Consider the following 17659-nt stretch of genomic DNA (forward strand, 5'->3'; position numbering starts at 1 on the left):
CACAGGTTTTTCCACAGACTGGAGCTCAATTGTATTAGAGCTCCTGAAAACTTAATCTTCATGCCCCGAGATGAAGGAATTCATCCTGTAAGCAAAGTCAAATGGACCTGTTTAATTGTATCAGTATGTTACAGTGAAGTATATATACAAGAGAGCGAGCAAGAGAGACTAACTTAACTGTGCCAAGGAAAATGGAATTGTCAAACATGGAAATTCATTAAGTCACTTAGTATTGCTAATAAGTCTAGTCATTGTGCGTTGTTTTGCCTGCATGTTGTGCTAAATTACATAATATTAAACAATACACTGCACTCCTTCCTCTGCAATAAAGGCCTCCCTATTTAGGGTACGTATGGGTACAGTAAGACCCAATTGCACATAAATGGTTTAAATGATACAACATTTCAAATCATTTCAGATACTTTTTTGGTGGAATTTTTGAGTTCTAGAATCAAAGATATTTTGCGTAAATTTAATATGCACGTTATTTTGAATTAATCTTTTACGACTAAAAAGGACCACATCATTTAAAAGCCATATCCTGGATGTTAATACACTATACACATATTTTGGGGGAATGTTACACTTAATAAATACAAATAATTGGATTTTGGGTGGAGTCTGTTCTGATGTATTGTCCCACACGCTGAAATCATTTCTTCAGTGATGGAAAACCTTTCACAGTACCTGGCTAACATGTTCAGGATGTATTTATATTTTCACGGCTGTACATTCTTTATGCTTTCACCTTGTTTAAAAACAGTCTCTTGCATTACCACTTGTGGTCTAAGGCACTTCGGCCTGTTGCTTAGTACTTCATTGCCTGTGTTTTGTTAAGCGCAACAGGCCCTGGAACAGAGATGTGCGTGTATGTATGAACATTCAAGTATGAACATTCAAAATCGGGGAAAGAAAACTGCCATGTGCCATGAGGGGCTCTGCTGGAAGCTGGAACAACAGCACAGTGTTTAACTGCAGGAGAAGGAGGGGAAAAAAGAGGGGAGAACCAGAAAGAGGGTGAGGGCCTGCAGCACATTCCCCACACGACATTCACTTCCTGTCTAAAGGCCCGACTCAGCACCGGGGAGGAAGAGGAGGCACGGCAGCACATGTGGCCCATTTCAACTGGGGAACGGGGGAATTTCTTCTTTTATACATATTTTTGTATCTACTTTGCATCTATTTTAACCTAGGTATTGCCTTCTGTGGGCCACTATTCAATTATTCTTTATCAATTAGAGTACCATCTCATTGTATTTGAATTATTAATTTGTGACGAAGAAGCAAAAATTAGAGCTTTTCTGACTCATGACAACATAACACATTAAGAAGTTATTAATAGCTCACGAAAGATTTGGTTTGGTACAGAGTAGTACCTAAAATTAAATAATACCCAACACATGTCACGTTCACGTTACATGCATGACGTGTATTAGGCACCAGCATTACCGCATGTCGTTTTTAAAGAAGTTAACATTTTTAGTTTAGCAAATGTTGCTTTCCATTGTGTAAAGCTTGAGTTTGAATGGTCTTGCTCCTCAGCCTCTCTGTAAATACATCAAAAGACACCAGAGCTGCAGCAGACCCACCAGAGCAGCCTCCAGTGGCCACTGTGAAGTTTAATACTGCAAAACATCCACTATTCAGACTGCTTTTTCTGTGACAGGAGCAAAGTCAAGGAACTTGCCACTTGATAATTCAAAACTTTGCTGCAGTCTTCACCTTCACTTTTAAAAGACTTACCAAACCCTGGTTAATTCAGCAACACACTTTTTCTCAACTCAAGCTTTTTGTAACTGGGGTGCTCCTAATGTGTTTTATTGTGACATGTACTCAGTTTTACCTTTGTTTCACCTTGTGCTTTATTCTACCTTTCTGTACTCAGTAGCCTCTGTGTACCTCTCTGTAATAGTCTGTTATATCACAAAAGCTATTCTAGGGACGGGTGTTGCAAAGTAGCATAGGCTATAACACTATATACTTGCGTCGGACAGCTGTTCTCAGTTTGTCTATGTACACTGTATCTGTCCCTATCAAATAAACCTAACATAATAATTATCGGTCAGACGCATACAATCTTCCTATCCAGCCTGAACAATATTGAATTCTGAACGTAATGTAATATATTACCTCTGTGTTTTTTTCTGTTTCTGGTCCCGAACTAACCAGTAATAGAGTGTGGTTGTTGTTAGACGTGTTGTTAGAACACACACACACACACACACACACACACACACACACACACACACACACACACACACACACACACACACACACACACACACACACACACACACACACACACACACACACACACACACACACACACCATTTAAACATCTTAACTCACTCTCAACAGACAGGGTACATGCATCGATGCACAACGCAAGCAATTGGGACAATAGGTGAAATGTTAATGTTTTCCCACCCTGGCCTGGTTCTTTCACTGGCCTCTGCTCCCATTAGACATCTTCCCCAAGCGCTCGCTCCCTGCCAAGGTCTCCAGGCGGTAGAATTAAAGAATTACACACACACACACACACACACACACACACACACACACACACACACACACACACACACACACACACACACACACACACACACACACACACACACACACACACACACACACACACACACACACACACACAATTTTCCCGCTCTATTCCACCCAAGCAAGCCCTCCAAGAACAATGGGAAAATCAAAACAAAAGCTAGTGTCAGACTGTCAGCGGTAGTGTCAGGCCTTAAGAGAAGTTAATCACGACATCATTGACCAGCTAAATGTCTTCATGTTCGTGGTTATACATTGACTTGTCATTTGTGTTGCTACAGAGAGCTTCATTTGTAAGGCATTTTTTGTGGATAATATCCAAAATGTTGTGTATTTATGTCTGGATAATATGATATCACATTTTGCATAACATTAAAATATAAGGCCCATCTTGATTTGGATGTTTTTGTGGCCACGGAAACCACCCATGTATCTTTGCTGAACCCTTTTACAGAAAACTTGCAGAGGAAGCTAATGCAGAGATAATCTCATAGACACAACACAACGTTCAACCAAAAACAACACTTCCCGTAAACCAATTTCCTCAATGTTTTTACTGGGTGAACTGTTCGGTTTAAAGATGAATTTCTTTCAAAGTTAGACAATCAAAAAAAAAAAGAATCAGATTGTTAAGGGAAAAGCTTGATGTCAAATAGTTGTCTAATCGAATCAAAACATATCCTGTGTGGAGGACACCATGTTAATGTACCTACCACGCAGAGTTCAGATAGGGAACATAAAAACAGGCTTGTTAAGTGAGTACATGGTAGAACACCATAGCGAGGTACATGTAGACAACACATAGCTGTAATTGTGAGGTGAGTCGTCCTAAACTCACATCAGGTCTGCATTGAGAAAGCTTATAAGAACCACAGAGATTCCAAACAAACACATCCTGAGAGATACCACAAAGGGCATTGATCAAAAGTGAAATCTGGTTCACATTTCCGATTTTTCGATCTCTTGGCCAAAATGTATAGTACTAACAAGACAGGCTGTACACTAAATGGCTTCAACTGCCGTTCCACCGCAGCACTGCATGGACACGTCAAAAGATGAATCTAACTCCCTAACCCTAAGCAAGATGTTGATTCTGTCAAGCTGATAAATATGTCAAATAGAAAAACTTGTTTAGCCAAAAGAAATCGGTCTCACACACACACACACACACACACACACACACACACACACACACACACACACACACACACACACACACACACACACACACACACACACACACACACACACACACACACACACACACACACACACACGTCCAGGAGTTGGGTTTAGGGACGGCCTTTGGTTAACTTGTTTTCCTGGAAGAGGCAACGATGACATGGAGCATTGAGGAATGCAGTGAGGAGAAGCAGCAGTGGGCCACCAACCAGTATATACAGTCATAGGACTGCCGGGATAGAAGCGGAGGAAGGCTACTATGTCAAAAAGATGTAAAAAGTAGGGACGGGATTCTGCAGGGATCTCACAATATAATTGAACAATGACTTTTGAGTGCCGATATATGCAATTCGGATTCTTTGAATATCGTCACCCTAAAAATATTTTCATGAGCAATATTTTTCAGTGCAATTTGATCTCTTATGTGGTTAAGGAATTGGTTTGAAGTTGGAGTTTTGGACAAATTCCTCTTTAGTAGGCCTACCCTCTGTAAGACGGTACCGTTCATTTACATAACACTAAAATAGCAGTAAGGATTCTGCATTAATCTTTACATTACATACAAGAAGAATCGCGATGCTAGCTTTAATGTTTCTTTCCTCCATTCCTAATAAAAGTAAGGAAAGCTTCTACCTTGGAAACTATGTTCTAAATGCACCCATAGCAAATGTAACAAGAAACTCTACATCGCTAATGTCTTCCACAACCGTACCCTGGGCTAAGGAGGATGACTACTAAAAGGGATGTTTGATGTTTATAGAGCACACGACACACAAAAAAATGTTTGTGCGCATTACATTTCTTTAAAACCTTGAGTGGAAAACACTGGTCACTAAAGATAGCTTAATGGACTTGTAAAAATCAACTGGACATATTTTCCCTTATTTCATTAAATAATTGCGTCAAAATGTACTACCCAGGCCATGTTTATTGGGAAGATCCGAGATTTGATATCTTTGTTTATGTTATTACAACATCATCATCATCATCATCATCATCATCATCATCATGTTTCACTCCAGCACCCCCCCCCCCCCCACCCCGCCCACAGCTGATTATGATGTAGCGTCTTCTGTTAATAAGTTAATAAAGTATCCTAGCGTCCACTTATACAACACAATAATCTCAAGCTTGTGTTTTGTTGAAAACAACCACAAAGTTTTTAACTTTTTAAAAGGCATCTCTCACTGGAGACACATGGCCAGTCTAACTAAATGCTTTCACTGTGTTTAAGAGAGCAAATGTTGAGATGCTGATATGGTTTCCTTTGCTACCTGTAGGAAACCATATGACAGCCTTTGGTGGAGCAGGTCAAGGCATACAGTACAATGGCTGGGGTTAATGAAGCTAGTAGATCAATGACAACATTTAATTTAGTGAGTGAAAAGTATAGGTTGGACTTGGAAAAACACTAGCATGAACAATTCTGTCCTTTAGGCCTATAACTTCATTTTCCACCCTTCATCACTTTCATGAAACATTCATCCCAAGATTGTTGTCTATAACGAGGACATATTGGGATAGTTCTACAATTGCAAGCCTCAACTGTTGCTTTGACGTGATCTTTTCACCATTTTGTCTCTGATTAAACGGCAGTTAACAAATAAAGACATACTTTTTTTTTGTTCATCAGTGAAGGAAGGACGCAGCTGCCTGTATTGATGTTTTGCTTTTTAGCTCATTCTGGCACGCATCAACATTAGCGACTTCTTTTGTTCGAATGGCGTTACTACCGCTATGAGCAGAACAGTACCAAGTGCACACAGGAGGACACTCACTCACTACATGCACTTAAGTGATTTTGTCACTTAAGACAAAATCACATACACTTGGACACTACATTGCAGAGACTGACTGACCACAGCAACGTCTTGGTAATGGTTAAACAACTGCAAGTTATTATATAAGGGCCAATATATTGGCCCTTAAGAAATATATTAATCCTTTAATTAAAAAATAATCAATAATTTAGGTTATGTGTTTTTTTTTCCAATAATCTCGAAGAAGTAGTAGTTTGGCGGTTTATATATATTTTACCTAACAACATGATCTCCAGTTTCTTGCGGTCCACTCTGAAGCGCTCTTCAGTCCACTCGGGGTCCGGCGGCGGGTGCGGGGCGTGCAGGTCGTCCTCGGACCCCGGCGGGGGCGAGTCTGTGCTGCGCTCGCTGTTGGAGCCCTGGTCCGACTGCTGCTGCTGCTGCTGCTGCAAGTATCCGCTTAGAGTGTCGCACTGGGCAGCCATGGCGCTGCACAGCAACGTTTCCAGTGGCCACTGCGTTTTAAATCTCGGTTGAGCAAAGAACGAAGGTAAAATGTGTTTCTGCGTTGTGGATTTTTTGATTAACGCCGTTACTTCGACGTGTTGCTCATCGCAGCGGATCGAGAGCTTTCCTAAGACGAGACTGGTTTACTTCAGAAAGTCCTTATGTTCAGTCTCCAGAAGGATCACTTCAGACGGGTCCACTATACTGAGGTTGTGTGAGCTTGGAGCTTCAGAGCGAGTCTACCAACCAACTTCTCCAGAAAGTTTCACGTGTCATCTTGGGGGGAAAAATGACGGCTCCTCCCAAAAATAAGCTTTTCTGGGTATGCCTCCCCCTTTTGTCTCAGACTAAATTGTGTCCTGTGAAAAGTTTGTTCAATGAAGTTAAATTACATTTCTAGTGAGGTATAGTTGCCTGCTTCGGCCTCAAGGTATAGACGGCTTCACCCTATCGCTTCACCGAGGACAACAATGATTGTAGAAGGGGAGAAATATGGGACACACTAGGGAAATTATACAAAAAAAAGAAAAGTGATCGGTCTGTTATCGCCACATCCAAGCCCAAGTTGAGGATGAGGATGAACTGCTTGCCCATTAAATCTGGCAGGACCTTTCATTGGATGACTGAGGGTAATTGCCAATTAGTATATGCAGATTCGTGTTGGTTTATTTAAATGTGTATTGGCTGGAGGCCATAAAGCCTGAAAATAATCACAGCTTTTATGCAGACTGCTTTCAAATATTTGAGCGAAAGCCATATCCCTATATAGCTTTTCCCTCAAGATATTCAAAGAACAGGGAGCCAAATGGTATTGATTGGTTTGCTATGAGTGAAATGAGATGCAGTATTATAGTCTATTTTAATCTAGGGACCAGTTCGGAAAATTACTGTGCTGAATACCTGCAAACACCATTTATTAAACTTCCTGTACGTATATTGGAATACTATTTCACTGCAAGAAACGATCAAAGAAAATACTTTAACCATAACCCAATGTGAACATCGCATTCTATGTGTGCAGAACCCACTAATCTAATGTTTAATGCAGGAACCTATTCTTGTTTTAGGTCTAGGCCGACAAGCAGAAAGGAAGAATGTGCATCAGGCTGATCTAAATTGTTATTAAATAAAATATTGTATATATATTCGCCCTTAAGGATAGTAGCTGTGCTGCATAAAATTGTGCAACATTATTCAATTTTACATATAAATCAAATACGTTGCTATCCGTTGTGAAACTACAGGGACAATACACTACCCAGCTTACACATACTATTCCCACAGCTAAAAGGTAATGGATCCTCCATTGGCAGATAAACCTCAGTCATTCTAAAATAAAAGGTTATAAACACGACATAACAAAACTTCTAACTTGTGTCTAAATAGATATAGAATATTGAATTGGTTTGGTAATATTTTGTAAATGGTATACACTACCATCTAGTGGTCACTTGAACATGCTACAAGTAAGACTATCCAAGACTATTAATTGTACATAGGTCCAAGGCACTATTATGAAATATTATGAAACAGAGAAATAGACAATGGTCTGCAAAATAAACAGTGGTGAGGCATTTTTGTTGATAGTAATGTACTTTCCCATATTTCAATCATAGTTTATAGAAATAAAAACATGTACAGTGTGTGAAAAGCAAATACACTTAATTTGAATAACAGCATTTCACTTAATTTAACCCTAGCACAAGAAAATAGAAATCAAGTAATGCACATTGGGCTTTAATTTTTAATGCAAAATAATAAAAATAGATTTGTATAGTTTGACACCATACATTATAACTCTCTGAAAATAAAAACAATATTTTTTGCAGTTTCATCAATAATAAGTATTATTATCATAATAATCATAATAGCACACAAAGAAAATAATAAAATTCAAGAATAAAACCAGTTATTTCCAGAAAGAGAAAGTGCTTCTAATGAAAACCCCCTTTTTTTACAACCAGTGTGGATATTTTGGACATCCATTTTGGAATTTGTCCAGCAAGAAGTGTGTCATAATTCTTTCCATTGGTGCTAAGACTTCACAGTAGTTTACACTGCATACTTTTGAGTCCATTCTCTTGCTAATTTGTTGTACCTGGGGAGGAAAATAATAATAATAATCAAACCTGGTGATCAGCTTACTATTCAAATATACAACCTCTCTGGTACATCACATAAGCTTTAAACCATACATAAATGATACTATGAAAAAAGCATGCTATGAAATGGTATTATTTAACTGAACATTTCTCATTTTATCCTGAGTTTTTCTGGATCTACTGTTGAAGACACAGATGCATGACCTGGAAGAAATAATACCATAGAAATTACTAGATTTCAAAACCATATATGTTCTTACTCACCTAGGTTTGTCTGATTTGTAGATGTGTGCGATGTCTGGGACCAGAGGGTCATCCGGATTGGGGTCGCAGAGCAAAGAGCATATGGACAACAAAACTGTAGGGGGGGAAATAGACAAAAATAACACAATAAGGAACATGTTGGAGTCGTTTTCACTGGATGACACGCCACTGTTTTGGGGTTAATTATTTACACATAACCAATTGACAAATATAGTTATTGGTGATATATCTTGATATTAGGGAAAATAGATGACTTGGTCTTTTGTTGACCAAGTGAGTTGATCTTGGTACCAAAACATCAAAATATATATCATTTCAAATGGATCCCTAATAAATACAAAACAAAAACCATTACCCTTTGATACGGTTAGTGCAGGTGACCACTGAGACCTTAAAATGTCCAGACATATGCTACCGTTGCTGTTGATGTTCGGGTGGTAGATCTTTGTTGTGAAGGCAATCTGAGGAGAGAATGACATACCAAGGACACCATGATAGGAGATTAGGTTTGCCATCATCTACGGCATGAAAAACAGATCTGTTTGATTGAGACCAATCTCACCTTTGGTGGTTTAAAGGGATAGTCCGTTGGGAAGTGGATAGTCAGGAAGAACACACCTCCTTGATACGGACTGTCCGACTGAAAGATAAAAGGGCAAAGTTTAAACATCCACGCAGGTCGCCCAACTGAGATTTAAAAATAGGATTAGTCTTTCACAAAACAATGCAGAGACAAACAGAATGAATCTCAATAACTTGAAGAAAAAGGGCACTGGAAATCTTTGAGTATGAAAGTGTGTGGAAAGACTCCTCCCCTGCCTATACAGGATGGGGGCTTTGGGTTGACATACAAAACTATTGTCTAAATGCTCTAGAAGCATAGCCTCACCGGTCCCATGATTGTGGCTTGCCAATGAAACACTGCAAAGAGAAAGCACAAGAAGCAGCGATTATATTTTACTTTCTAGATTACAAATGGCACCCTACATGATCATTGACGTGTCCCTCATCTGACAGAGGACAAGGCTGTAATATATATGCAACAAAAACCCAATGAGTTGGTTACCCTTTGTGTCAACGGAAGTTTGTTTAAATGAGTGCTAAATTCACAGTGACCAGTAACTTACAGTCCTCTCCTACTGGTCCTGCAGAGCACTGTGCGGGGGGATCCCTCTGCAGATCTTTTAGCTCCTGGTATAAAACCAACACACACAAACACATTTGACAGTCATTGGGTTATTAACCATGTATGTTAGCTTAACGTTACCCAGGATGCTACCGCTACCGCCAAACAGAGAAAATGCCCTTCGTTGAACATCCCATCAACAATTCATGAACCTTACATCATTGAGAGCTATCCTTGTGATATTAAATACCAAAATGACAAAGGATCGACCAAAATAAGTCAACACAAGTAAAATGTTGGCTGTGTAGTTTGTTAGCGAGTGCTAACTTAAGTTAACAGATTGAAATTAGACTGAAATGAGACTACCCCGGGAAACAATATATGGGAAATACATGTAAATGGAAGGATGCATAAATAGGAAACTATAAAGCACAATACAAAGTGCGTGGTTGTGTGCCGTGTCTTGGTTGAGACCGGTTTCATCATCAAACCAAGCTAAAGAAGCCGGCTAACAATGTTGCGCTTTAGTCTTCTGCCGTTCCGGGCTAGCTTCGTAAATACGAGAAGTACTCACCTTCTGTATTCTTTTCAAAGCCATTTCGGATCCCTCAAAGCTGTGGTGTTGAATGTTGAAGCTGTCAGTCAGCTGCTGGCCGACTTGGAGGTGGTGTTGAGTGGAGTTTATAGTATTTGTTTGAGAAATAGATGTCTTTTGTTTCCACTTTTGTTCTGCGCTGAAGCATCGCCTAATGCATTCTGGGAACTGGTGTTTTATTTTGGAGGCTCAGCGTTTAAAGGGCTACAGGAAAGAACACACTACAGGCAGTACAGTCCACTAGATGGCTCTATAGTTCTTGACCGGTTAATAGTAGTTTTAAAGGTTTGAAGGAGTTTGTACCGTCATGTCAAGTCCAAACTTGGTGACTCCTCCAGGCTGTTAAAAAACCCAACCCTCCTAACCGCAATATAACCACCTCTCTATTTGATCATATGCGTTATTACCTACATCTAATATGGGGCGCATTTGTTATGGAATTTTTTGTTTCAGTTTCCATTGATCAAGGGAAAATAAAAAACACAGGCATTTCAAATGTTAAATAGGTCTAGGTTTGCCTTGTTTTATTGTTTTATCAACCCTTATCTTTTAATGTTTGTTGTAATAACTGGGCTCTGTTAATCTTTTATTGAATGCATCTACAGACGCTTAAATTCAAAACAAAATATTTATTGCAGACAATAATAGGCCTGCATTCCGAAACCTGTTAAACTGTTTTGCTTCCTATAGGCCTACAACCAATATATAGTCTGTTATGGCACCCACTGCAATCATTACCATCCCTGGAAGGTGGGAGCTCCTTCTCCGTTCCTTCTCCAGGTTTATTCCTTCATTATTAGGGAGTTTTTTTCCTGCCCTTTAGGGGGAAGGGGGGGCATTTAATGTGGCCTGTGAAGCCCTTTGAGACTGTAAGTGTGATTAAATCGACTTGACTAATTATTACCTGATCGGATCCAATTTAAGCCTATAAAATGTCAGAAATGATTTTGCTTTGTCTGAGGAATGGCCAAAAAATAACGTTTTGTTACCTTGATATAACAGAGAAATCCAAATAAATATTTAACTATTTACAAGGGGAAAAAAGATAATAAAGGAAAAGATTCTAATCAATGGATTTTCAGTTTCTTGACTCATGGACCAATCCCCTGGGAATGAACAGCCGATTGTTGTTTCAGGAACACAATTGTTGTGTATTTGGAAATGCTGATAAGGCAAATTACTTCAGTGACCTAACAGATACTTCCATGGTTGAACATGACAGGCTCTGACTGACGTATCTTGCCTTTAGGAAATGCAAAAACGAAGGGCCTCCTTATGCATTTGCATCATAATCTTCAGGATTGAATGAAGGTACATATGTGGTGTGTATACCCCCCCCCCCCCCCCCCCCCTGATGGATGGAAGCCTCAGTAGCCTTAATGTGAGGATAGTATTACAGTATGCTGTACGTCACGCAATGTAGATATTATGTCATTGTGCTTTGTGCTAGATCATGCCTATAGGAGTTTCACTTGATTATGGTAGGCCTACAGCTATTATAAGCATATAGGCCTATATCATCAAACAGTAACCCTCTTGTCTTCTCCTCATGAGCTGTTGTCGACCAAATGGAAGCCTATGCCATTTGTTAAAAAGTGTTTAATATTTCCAATAAGGTATAGCATATTTTTGGGGAGAGTGAGTACATATGCCTGATTTGAATTGCCTCTTGGAAGAGGCCACACTTATGTTTGTTATAATAACACACCTGGGCTTATCATGGTTAAAAAGGTATCTTCTGATCTTGGAAATCACATGCTAACACACCAAAGAAAACCCATCGCCCATCCGAAGCAGCTACTCCGATATCAGAAGTAAGCCTACATAAGTCACCTATAAGCGAATCTGTGGGGATCGGTTGCACTGAGCCGTTACTGATGTTGTGCATTTGAGTTTTCCAATTTTAATAAGACACGATGGTGTACGATCAAGTCTCCCTGGATTCTTGATCGTCCCGGTGGGACACGACAATGTAAGGCTGCCTGTCACAGTATGCACACGAGACGAGAACCAAACGACCGTGGTGTATTTTCGTCGCGTCGTCGACGTCTTAGAATTGGTTGTAGCTCCTTTACACGCGATTGGCTGCCGATCGATGCTCGTTCCCGCCGTAGGTTCCCGCGCCCGTGCTGCCTGTTCGCATCATTTGGAGAGGGAGGAAAAAAGCATCGCCAACCTTAGGTCTACATCGAATGCCTGCTGCCACATCCACAACCCCGTGCCAATGAATTATCATTGCATTCCTATGTCTGCTAGTGGACACACTGAACGAAAGCCATAGGCTACCGGTTCTGAAAGCGACCAGGAGTCCTTCCACGGGGCTGCACGTTTTTTTTCCAGGTAAACCATCTATTTGCGATGCTTCGCTATTGTCTATCTGCATGCAATTCGTAGGTTCTGAAAAAAACGACAGCGGGACTAACAACAAGTGCGGTCGTTTGCTGGGACGTGCACACTGGCTTGGAAATTACAGCACCGATTGTGAACGGAATCTTATGTTTAGAAAAGATAGGTGAGATGACTTGGCTGTCTGCAGGGGGCGAGCTATGTAGTATGATAGATGTATCATTGGAAAAAAATGAACGTGGATGTGGGAAGGTGAATGCAGAATGATAGACCTCCAACGTACGCTAAATATGCGTGGCATTTCCACCACCTCGCACGTCATAAAATGCATGTTAACAGAATGGTTGTTTAAAGCTGTTTTCTTTAGCCCTACCGTCTCTCTTTTACAGAGAACGATTGTTAATGTATTGCAATTTTCAGTGGACCCTCACCATACCCAGGCCAGTTGTACTGTATGTTCATAATTACAACCGTTTGATGAAACCAGTGTTCGATGTCCCATATTGACATCAAGATTGCTGCAGATAGTTCTATGTCAACAAATAGTTACGACTATATAATTAATGATAATTTATTACTCAACGAACCCTTCACTGCAGTTTGTGCAGTCAAAGATAAAATGTAAATCCTATTGTTATGAATGACATTTGGCATAGTGCTCGAACTTATCCAATGTAGCCAATTTTCCAATCCCAAAACGTGTCCTTGTCAAGACCTTGTCAAAATGCCCCGATCAGACTACCATACGGGTCGTTTTGGTGCAAATTGCATACGATCCATTGTATGGCCTTATAAGACAAAGGGCACGTTTCCAGTCAGCCAGGGAAGAGAGGTCACGGTGCGCTGTGATAGTTTGGCTGCTCCCTAACGTCTGTTCTGTCTATAACAGGAGCACCAACCTGACATTTACTGTGGCGATTTAGCCCCCTGGATCATGGCACCAACTAACAGCGTCGGGCAGGGGACCAATGGGGTAGCAGATGAGTCGCCCAACATGATTGTGTACAGAAAGGTAAGGACATTAAGTATGCATTGGCTGTGTGCAGGCTTGTATTTGTGCGCGTCTGTGTGTGAGTGAGAGGGAGAGATTCAGGTGAGTCTATGTAAAGATCATCAGACCTGCTATCTCTGGGCGGACAGATGGGAATGTATGTATGTATGTATCTGCGCACATATCAAACAACGATGTTGTGGCTTGACCACGACTTTGATTGATGTTCTACATGTGCAAGACTGTGCTCTGATGTTGACCTGGTTGGTGGAGAAATCAAGTGAATTCCACCATTTTAATGACAATCCAAAGCAATTGTAATGTAGCTACAGTAAAGGCATGCACATGGTACAACCACAATTATCCAGGAACACACATACACCAACACAGACATGCACACGCACACACAAACACACACACACACACCCACACACACACACACACACACACACACAACACACACACACACACACACACACACACACAACACACACACACACACACACGCACACACACACACGCACACAAATGCCTCAAACCCCATTTGACGGTCTAACAATTGCAGGCATATTTCCTGGTTTACATCACAAGGTTGTTCCCCCCCGACACATTGGAGTCTAAAGTCTTAACTGGTTGACAATAATGGGAGCAAAGAGGAGCCATGGGCCTTTAAACAATGCTCATTACGGACCTCCAGTGCAGTGCAGTCTTCTACCTTTCATGCCTGTCAGACGGAGACACAGCAACACAGAGAGAGAAAAAAGAACACAGAGAGGGCCAATGTGTGTGTATGTGTGGAATATGAATGTGCAAGAAGGGGTTGAATGTCTTTCTCCCCCCCCCACCCCCCCCCCCCCCCCCCCCCCCCAACCCCCCCCCCCCCCCCCCCCCCCACCCCCCCCCCCCCCCCCCCCACCCCACCCCCCACCCCCCCCGCCCACTGCATCAAACGGTAAATGACATAAAAGTCAGTGGGGACGCATCCAACACTTGCTTCATTTTTTTGTTTTATTCTCCCTGTTTTTTTGGGTTTACTGGATGTCCAAATGACATTTGTTGTAATTGTATTTCGAGGCCCCCTGTGGGCGGTCAAACCCAGCCATTTGGGACATGTGCGCTGCTCATTATAATGTGCCTTGCGTCTGGTAGTGCGCCTCTCCGCTGTTTTCACGGTGAATCGTAAATATTTCCCCTGGATTACATCAGGTGCCATCCCCAATCCACTGTGACCGATGGCGCCGCTGTGACACATGAGCGAATCAAGCACAAACACAAGGATGTGCCATGCGGATGTCTCTGTGGAAACCAAGTGGTGGGTGTGCTACAAAAAAAATGAACAGTAGTGTTGTGATACTGCATTGTGGGTAACGGTATCCACCCCAAAATCAAAGAAGCATCAACTGCAATGCACCAGAGCAGCGCTGGAGTTGCGTTGCTTTATGGGTGTTAAGGGTTTGTCATGTGGCATCATCCTAACTACCCCCCCTCCCCGTCTCAGACACACCTAGGAAGGGATTATTTTTCTCGTCTTGTTTGGTTGATCTCTCCTGGTGCTTCGTCGACTCCGTCGTTGCCCCCGCGGTTTCTCTTTGTCGTCGTCCGTGAGAGAACTCTTCTGCTCCGTCTGTGCAGCATCTGCACAACGGGAGCGGCGCTCGCCTGGCGTGGGAGTCCTGTCCTTTGGTGGGAACCGTGCAGGTGGAAACAATAATGCGTATCACCGTTTTTTTTACAATTTTGAACAACAAAATGGGTGGAAAATTGTTGGTTTATGAATGTGACAATCGGGTTGCTGACGATAGGTGGGTAGGAAGGTTTGCAGAGCAGAACAGATATCAAGAACATAACGGTGGGTGGGTTCAGCTGAGTGAGTGGGTTATTTGAGGTTGCGTTTTAGCCTGGATAGAGGGGAAGCTAGGAGGTCTTTGTGTACCCGAGAGCACTGCTGTGGTCGAGGAGCCTTTGAAGCCATTTGGTAGCCACCCTTTTTTTAAGATCGATTCTATGTCTTGATCGAAATTATCTCTTGCCTTTAATCTTAATCGTCTAAGTCTTTGGTAATGATTTGTAAACAAGCAAATTGACAAAAACATGGGAACAGTCTGCCCCAGTTTCTCCCCACACTTTGCAGCTTTTACTCTTAGAAGGCCTTTACAGTAAATCCATTAATGATGAAAGGTACAAGTGAAGACGTACACAGTAAGTGACCCAACAGCATTATAAACAAAAAAAAAGGATTCCAGGTCAATACATTGAGTGGCTAATGGGCAATTGACTTCACAATTTCGGATTTTCAGCACCTTGATCTCTGCCAACAATCATTTTCAAACTCATTCAGACCCCCCCCTTCTTGCATATTGACCACCCAGATGCCCCAGTCGGGCTCCATGGATTGACCCAGATACACTTCAGAAGGAAAGTGCACGGCAGATTTACCGAGAGGGGGAAAAGAGTTTCCCTCAAGTGGCTTTAACCGAAATTGGAAAGCGCTGTGAATCCTGTAGGACTCTGCCAGTGCAGACTGCTGGCCCAGATGCCTTTCAAAGGGAGAGGGCTTGGCCAAGACGCATCCAACTCATAGTTTTATTTGGGACAGCGCACTCAGATGAGACCATGAATTCGGAAGGAAATACAAGAGTTTATCCCCTCTGAATAAAAGCATGAAGCAAATACATATATTATATGATGCAAGATAAAGTTTGCATTTATTTGATTTAGTATGTGGTACCACTATGAAGGCTTTCATGATAGCTGATAATATAGGCCTAGGCGCTTTCAGCCGGTGGGGATATAGTGCATAACAGTTTAATAGTGCCTCCGTAGGGAACATAGACGTGTTCAACTTCACACTTATGATTCCCTCCCCTTCCCGTTTCTTGGAAGCTGTCATTTGTGTCTATGAAAACGGAAGGAGGGTCGAGGTGTTGACCTGATTGCTGTGGAGATGCATGGCGAGATGTGTGTTCCCAATTAAAACGAGCACAGTAGCATAACAGCGCGCGCCCGCGAATCAGCGCGCTCACGGGCCTTACAGTGGAAACAATCGTTATTTGGGTATGATACATATTGATTTAACGTGCAGAGATGCGTAAACACACACATCAACATGCACACACACCCTTCTTTTAACATCAGATATATGGATGATGTTGATTGTTAAATAATACATAATGCTTTTGTAATCATGCCATAACGTTAACAGATACAAGCTTGCTATAATTGTGTGTTTCAAAACCAGTGAGCTCCTCAATGGTTTTGTATCATAAACTACGACAACCCTGTAGCATCACAACATGCTATATGTGATTGCCCTTTCAATCCTGCTCACGTGTGCAGTGTATTAATAATATTGTAGTATTTGCGTAAATGCCCCCGTGCATGTGTGTGTGTGTGTGCGTGTGTTTTCAGTTGCACGCACATGTGTATGTAGGGCGACGGTGCAAAGAGAGTATTGAATTTTTCATGCAGTCCAAAAACAGCCCTGGTTAAGCTCATATACTCGGCATGAGCAGAGAACATCTTCCCTTCCCTCTAGCCAGTGTGGACCAGTAATCCAGCACCAGTGTGTGTGTGTGTGTGTGTGTGTGTGTGTGTGTGTGTGTGTGTGTGTGTGTGTGTTTCTTTTGTGTGGGTGTGTGTGTGTGGTGTGTGTGGGTGTGTGTGTGGTGGTGTGTGTGGTGTGTGTGTGGTGTTCTTTTGTGTGTGTGTGTGTGTGTGTGGTGTGTTGTGTGTGTGTGTGGTGTGTGTGTGTGTGTGTGTGTGTTGTGTGTGTGTGTGTGTGTGTGTGTGTGTGTGTGTGTGTTTTTTGTGTGAGAGAGAGATAGAGTGAGGGAGAGAAAGGATATGAGAGAGTGAGTGATAACCAGAATGAGAGACAGAAACAGAGCTTGTGTTCATATGTGTGTGTTTCACTAAGGAATTCAATTTTGGGTAGTAAAACTGAAAAGCAAGTGACCCAGACCCCAAAGTGTAGTAAATTGGCAGCCACACGACACACAACTTGTCACTCTGCTCTTACATTTATGACACCATTTGCACACCTGCCTTCTGTTTACTCAGATTGCTTTCGAATTGCTCTCACCAGGCGACATTTCACACCTAATTTGAAACCAGCATAAAAAAATCGAGACTAAAAGAAAAACAGGAATGCCAATCAAAGCAATTGACTTTCAGCCTGGCATATTTCAAATCCTGATCTGCAACACCTTAGAACACCTTGGATATTTATC

The 17659-nt window shown here is 41.6% G+C and overlaps 3 protein-coding genes across 6 annotated transcripts in view; 1 reads left to right on the forward strand and 2 right to left on the reverse strand.

The window, feature by feature from the left end:
* The window catches only part of bicc1a (BicC family RNA binding protein 1a), a 55513-nt gene extending 49235 nt beyond the window's left edge, over positions 1-6278 (reverse strand). The window contains exon 1 of the mRNA XM_030379219.1: positions 5777-6278. Within this exon, the coding sequence (XP_030235079.1) occupies positions 5777-5984 (208 nt within the window). The 5' untranslated portion in view covers positions 5985-6278. The remainder of the gene's footprint in view (positions 1-5776) is intronic.
* A 1302-nt stretch (positions 6279-7580) lies between these two features.
* Positions 7581-10274, reverse strand: LOC115560258 (ubiquitin-conjugating enzyme E2 D4). Of its 2 annotated transcripts, none has more exons than XM_030379593.1 (7): positions 10073-10274; positions 9500-9563; positions 9262-9293; positions 8935-9012; positions 8728-8833; positions 8373-8466; positions 7581-8104 (listed from the first exon to the last, which is right to left on the reverse strand). In XM_030379593.1, the coding sequence occupies exons 1-7, from the start codon at positions 10094-10096 to the stop codon at positions 8059-8061; spliced, it is 444 nt and encodes a 147-aa protein (XP_030235453.1). In that variant the 5' UTR covers positions 10097-10274; the 3' UTR covers positions 7581-8058. The 2 variants fall into 2 exon arrangements, with proteins under 2 accessions (XP_030235453.1, XP_030235452.1); XM_030379592.1 differs by having other exon boundaries at positions 9500-9575; positions 10073-10265.
* Positions 10275-12129: 1855 nt separating this feature from the next.
* rgs7a (regulator of G protein signaling 7a) overlaps positions 12130-17659 on the forward strand; it is a 52803-nt gene continuing 47273 nt past the window's right edge. Inside the window, exons 1-2 of one of the 3 annotated variants that reach the window (XM_030378997.1) lie at positions 12130-12429; positions 13326-13451. In XM_030378997.1, the coding sequence (XP_030234857.1) occupies positions 13374-13451 (78 nt within the window). In that variant the 5' untranslated portion in view covers positions 12130-12429; positions 13326-13373. Of the gene's footprint in view, positions 12434-13325; positions 13452-17659 lie in introns of those variants that run through there. The other 2 variants (XM_030378998.1, XM_030378999.1) reach the window with 2 other exon arrangements.

This window comes from Gadus morhua, chromosome 15, assembly GCF_902167405.1.
Source record: "Gadus morhua chromosome 15, gadMor3.0, whole genome shotgun sequence".
In the NCBI taxonomy this organism is placed as follows: Eukaryota; Metazoa; Chordata; class Actinopteri; order Gadiformes; family Gadidae; genus Gadus; species Gadus morhua.

Bases quoted from the DNA above. Each gene is read 5' to 3' on its own strand.
- LOC115560258 (XM_030379592.1), bottom strand. From the start codon at position 10,096: ATGGCTTTGAAAAGAATACAGAAG. The intron at 8,834-8,934 runs GTGAGATTGGTC...TTCTCTCCTCAG, and splicing joins ATCCCTTTAAACCACCAAAG to ATTGCCTTCACAACAAAGAT. The intron at 8,105-8,372 runs GTGAGTAAGAAC...TTTCCTCCCCAG, and splicing joins TACAAATCAGACAAACCTAG to GTACAACAAATTAGCAAGAG.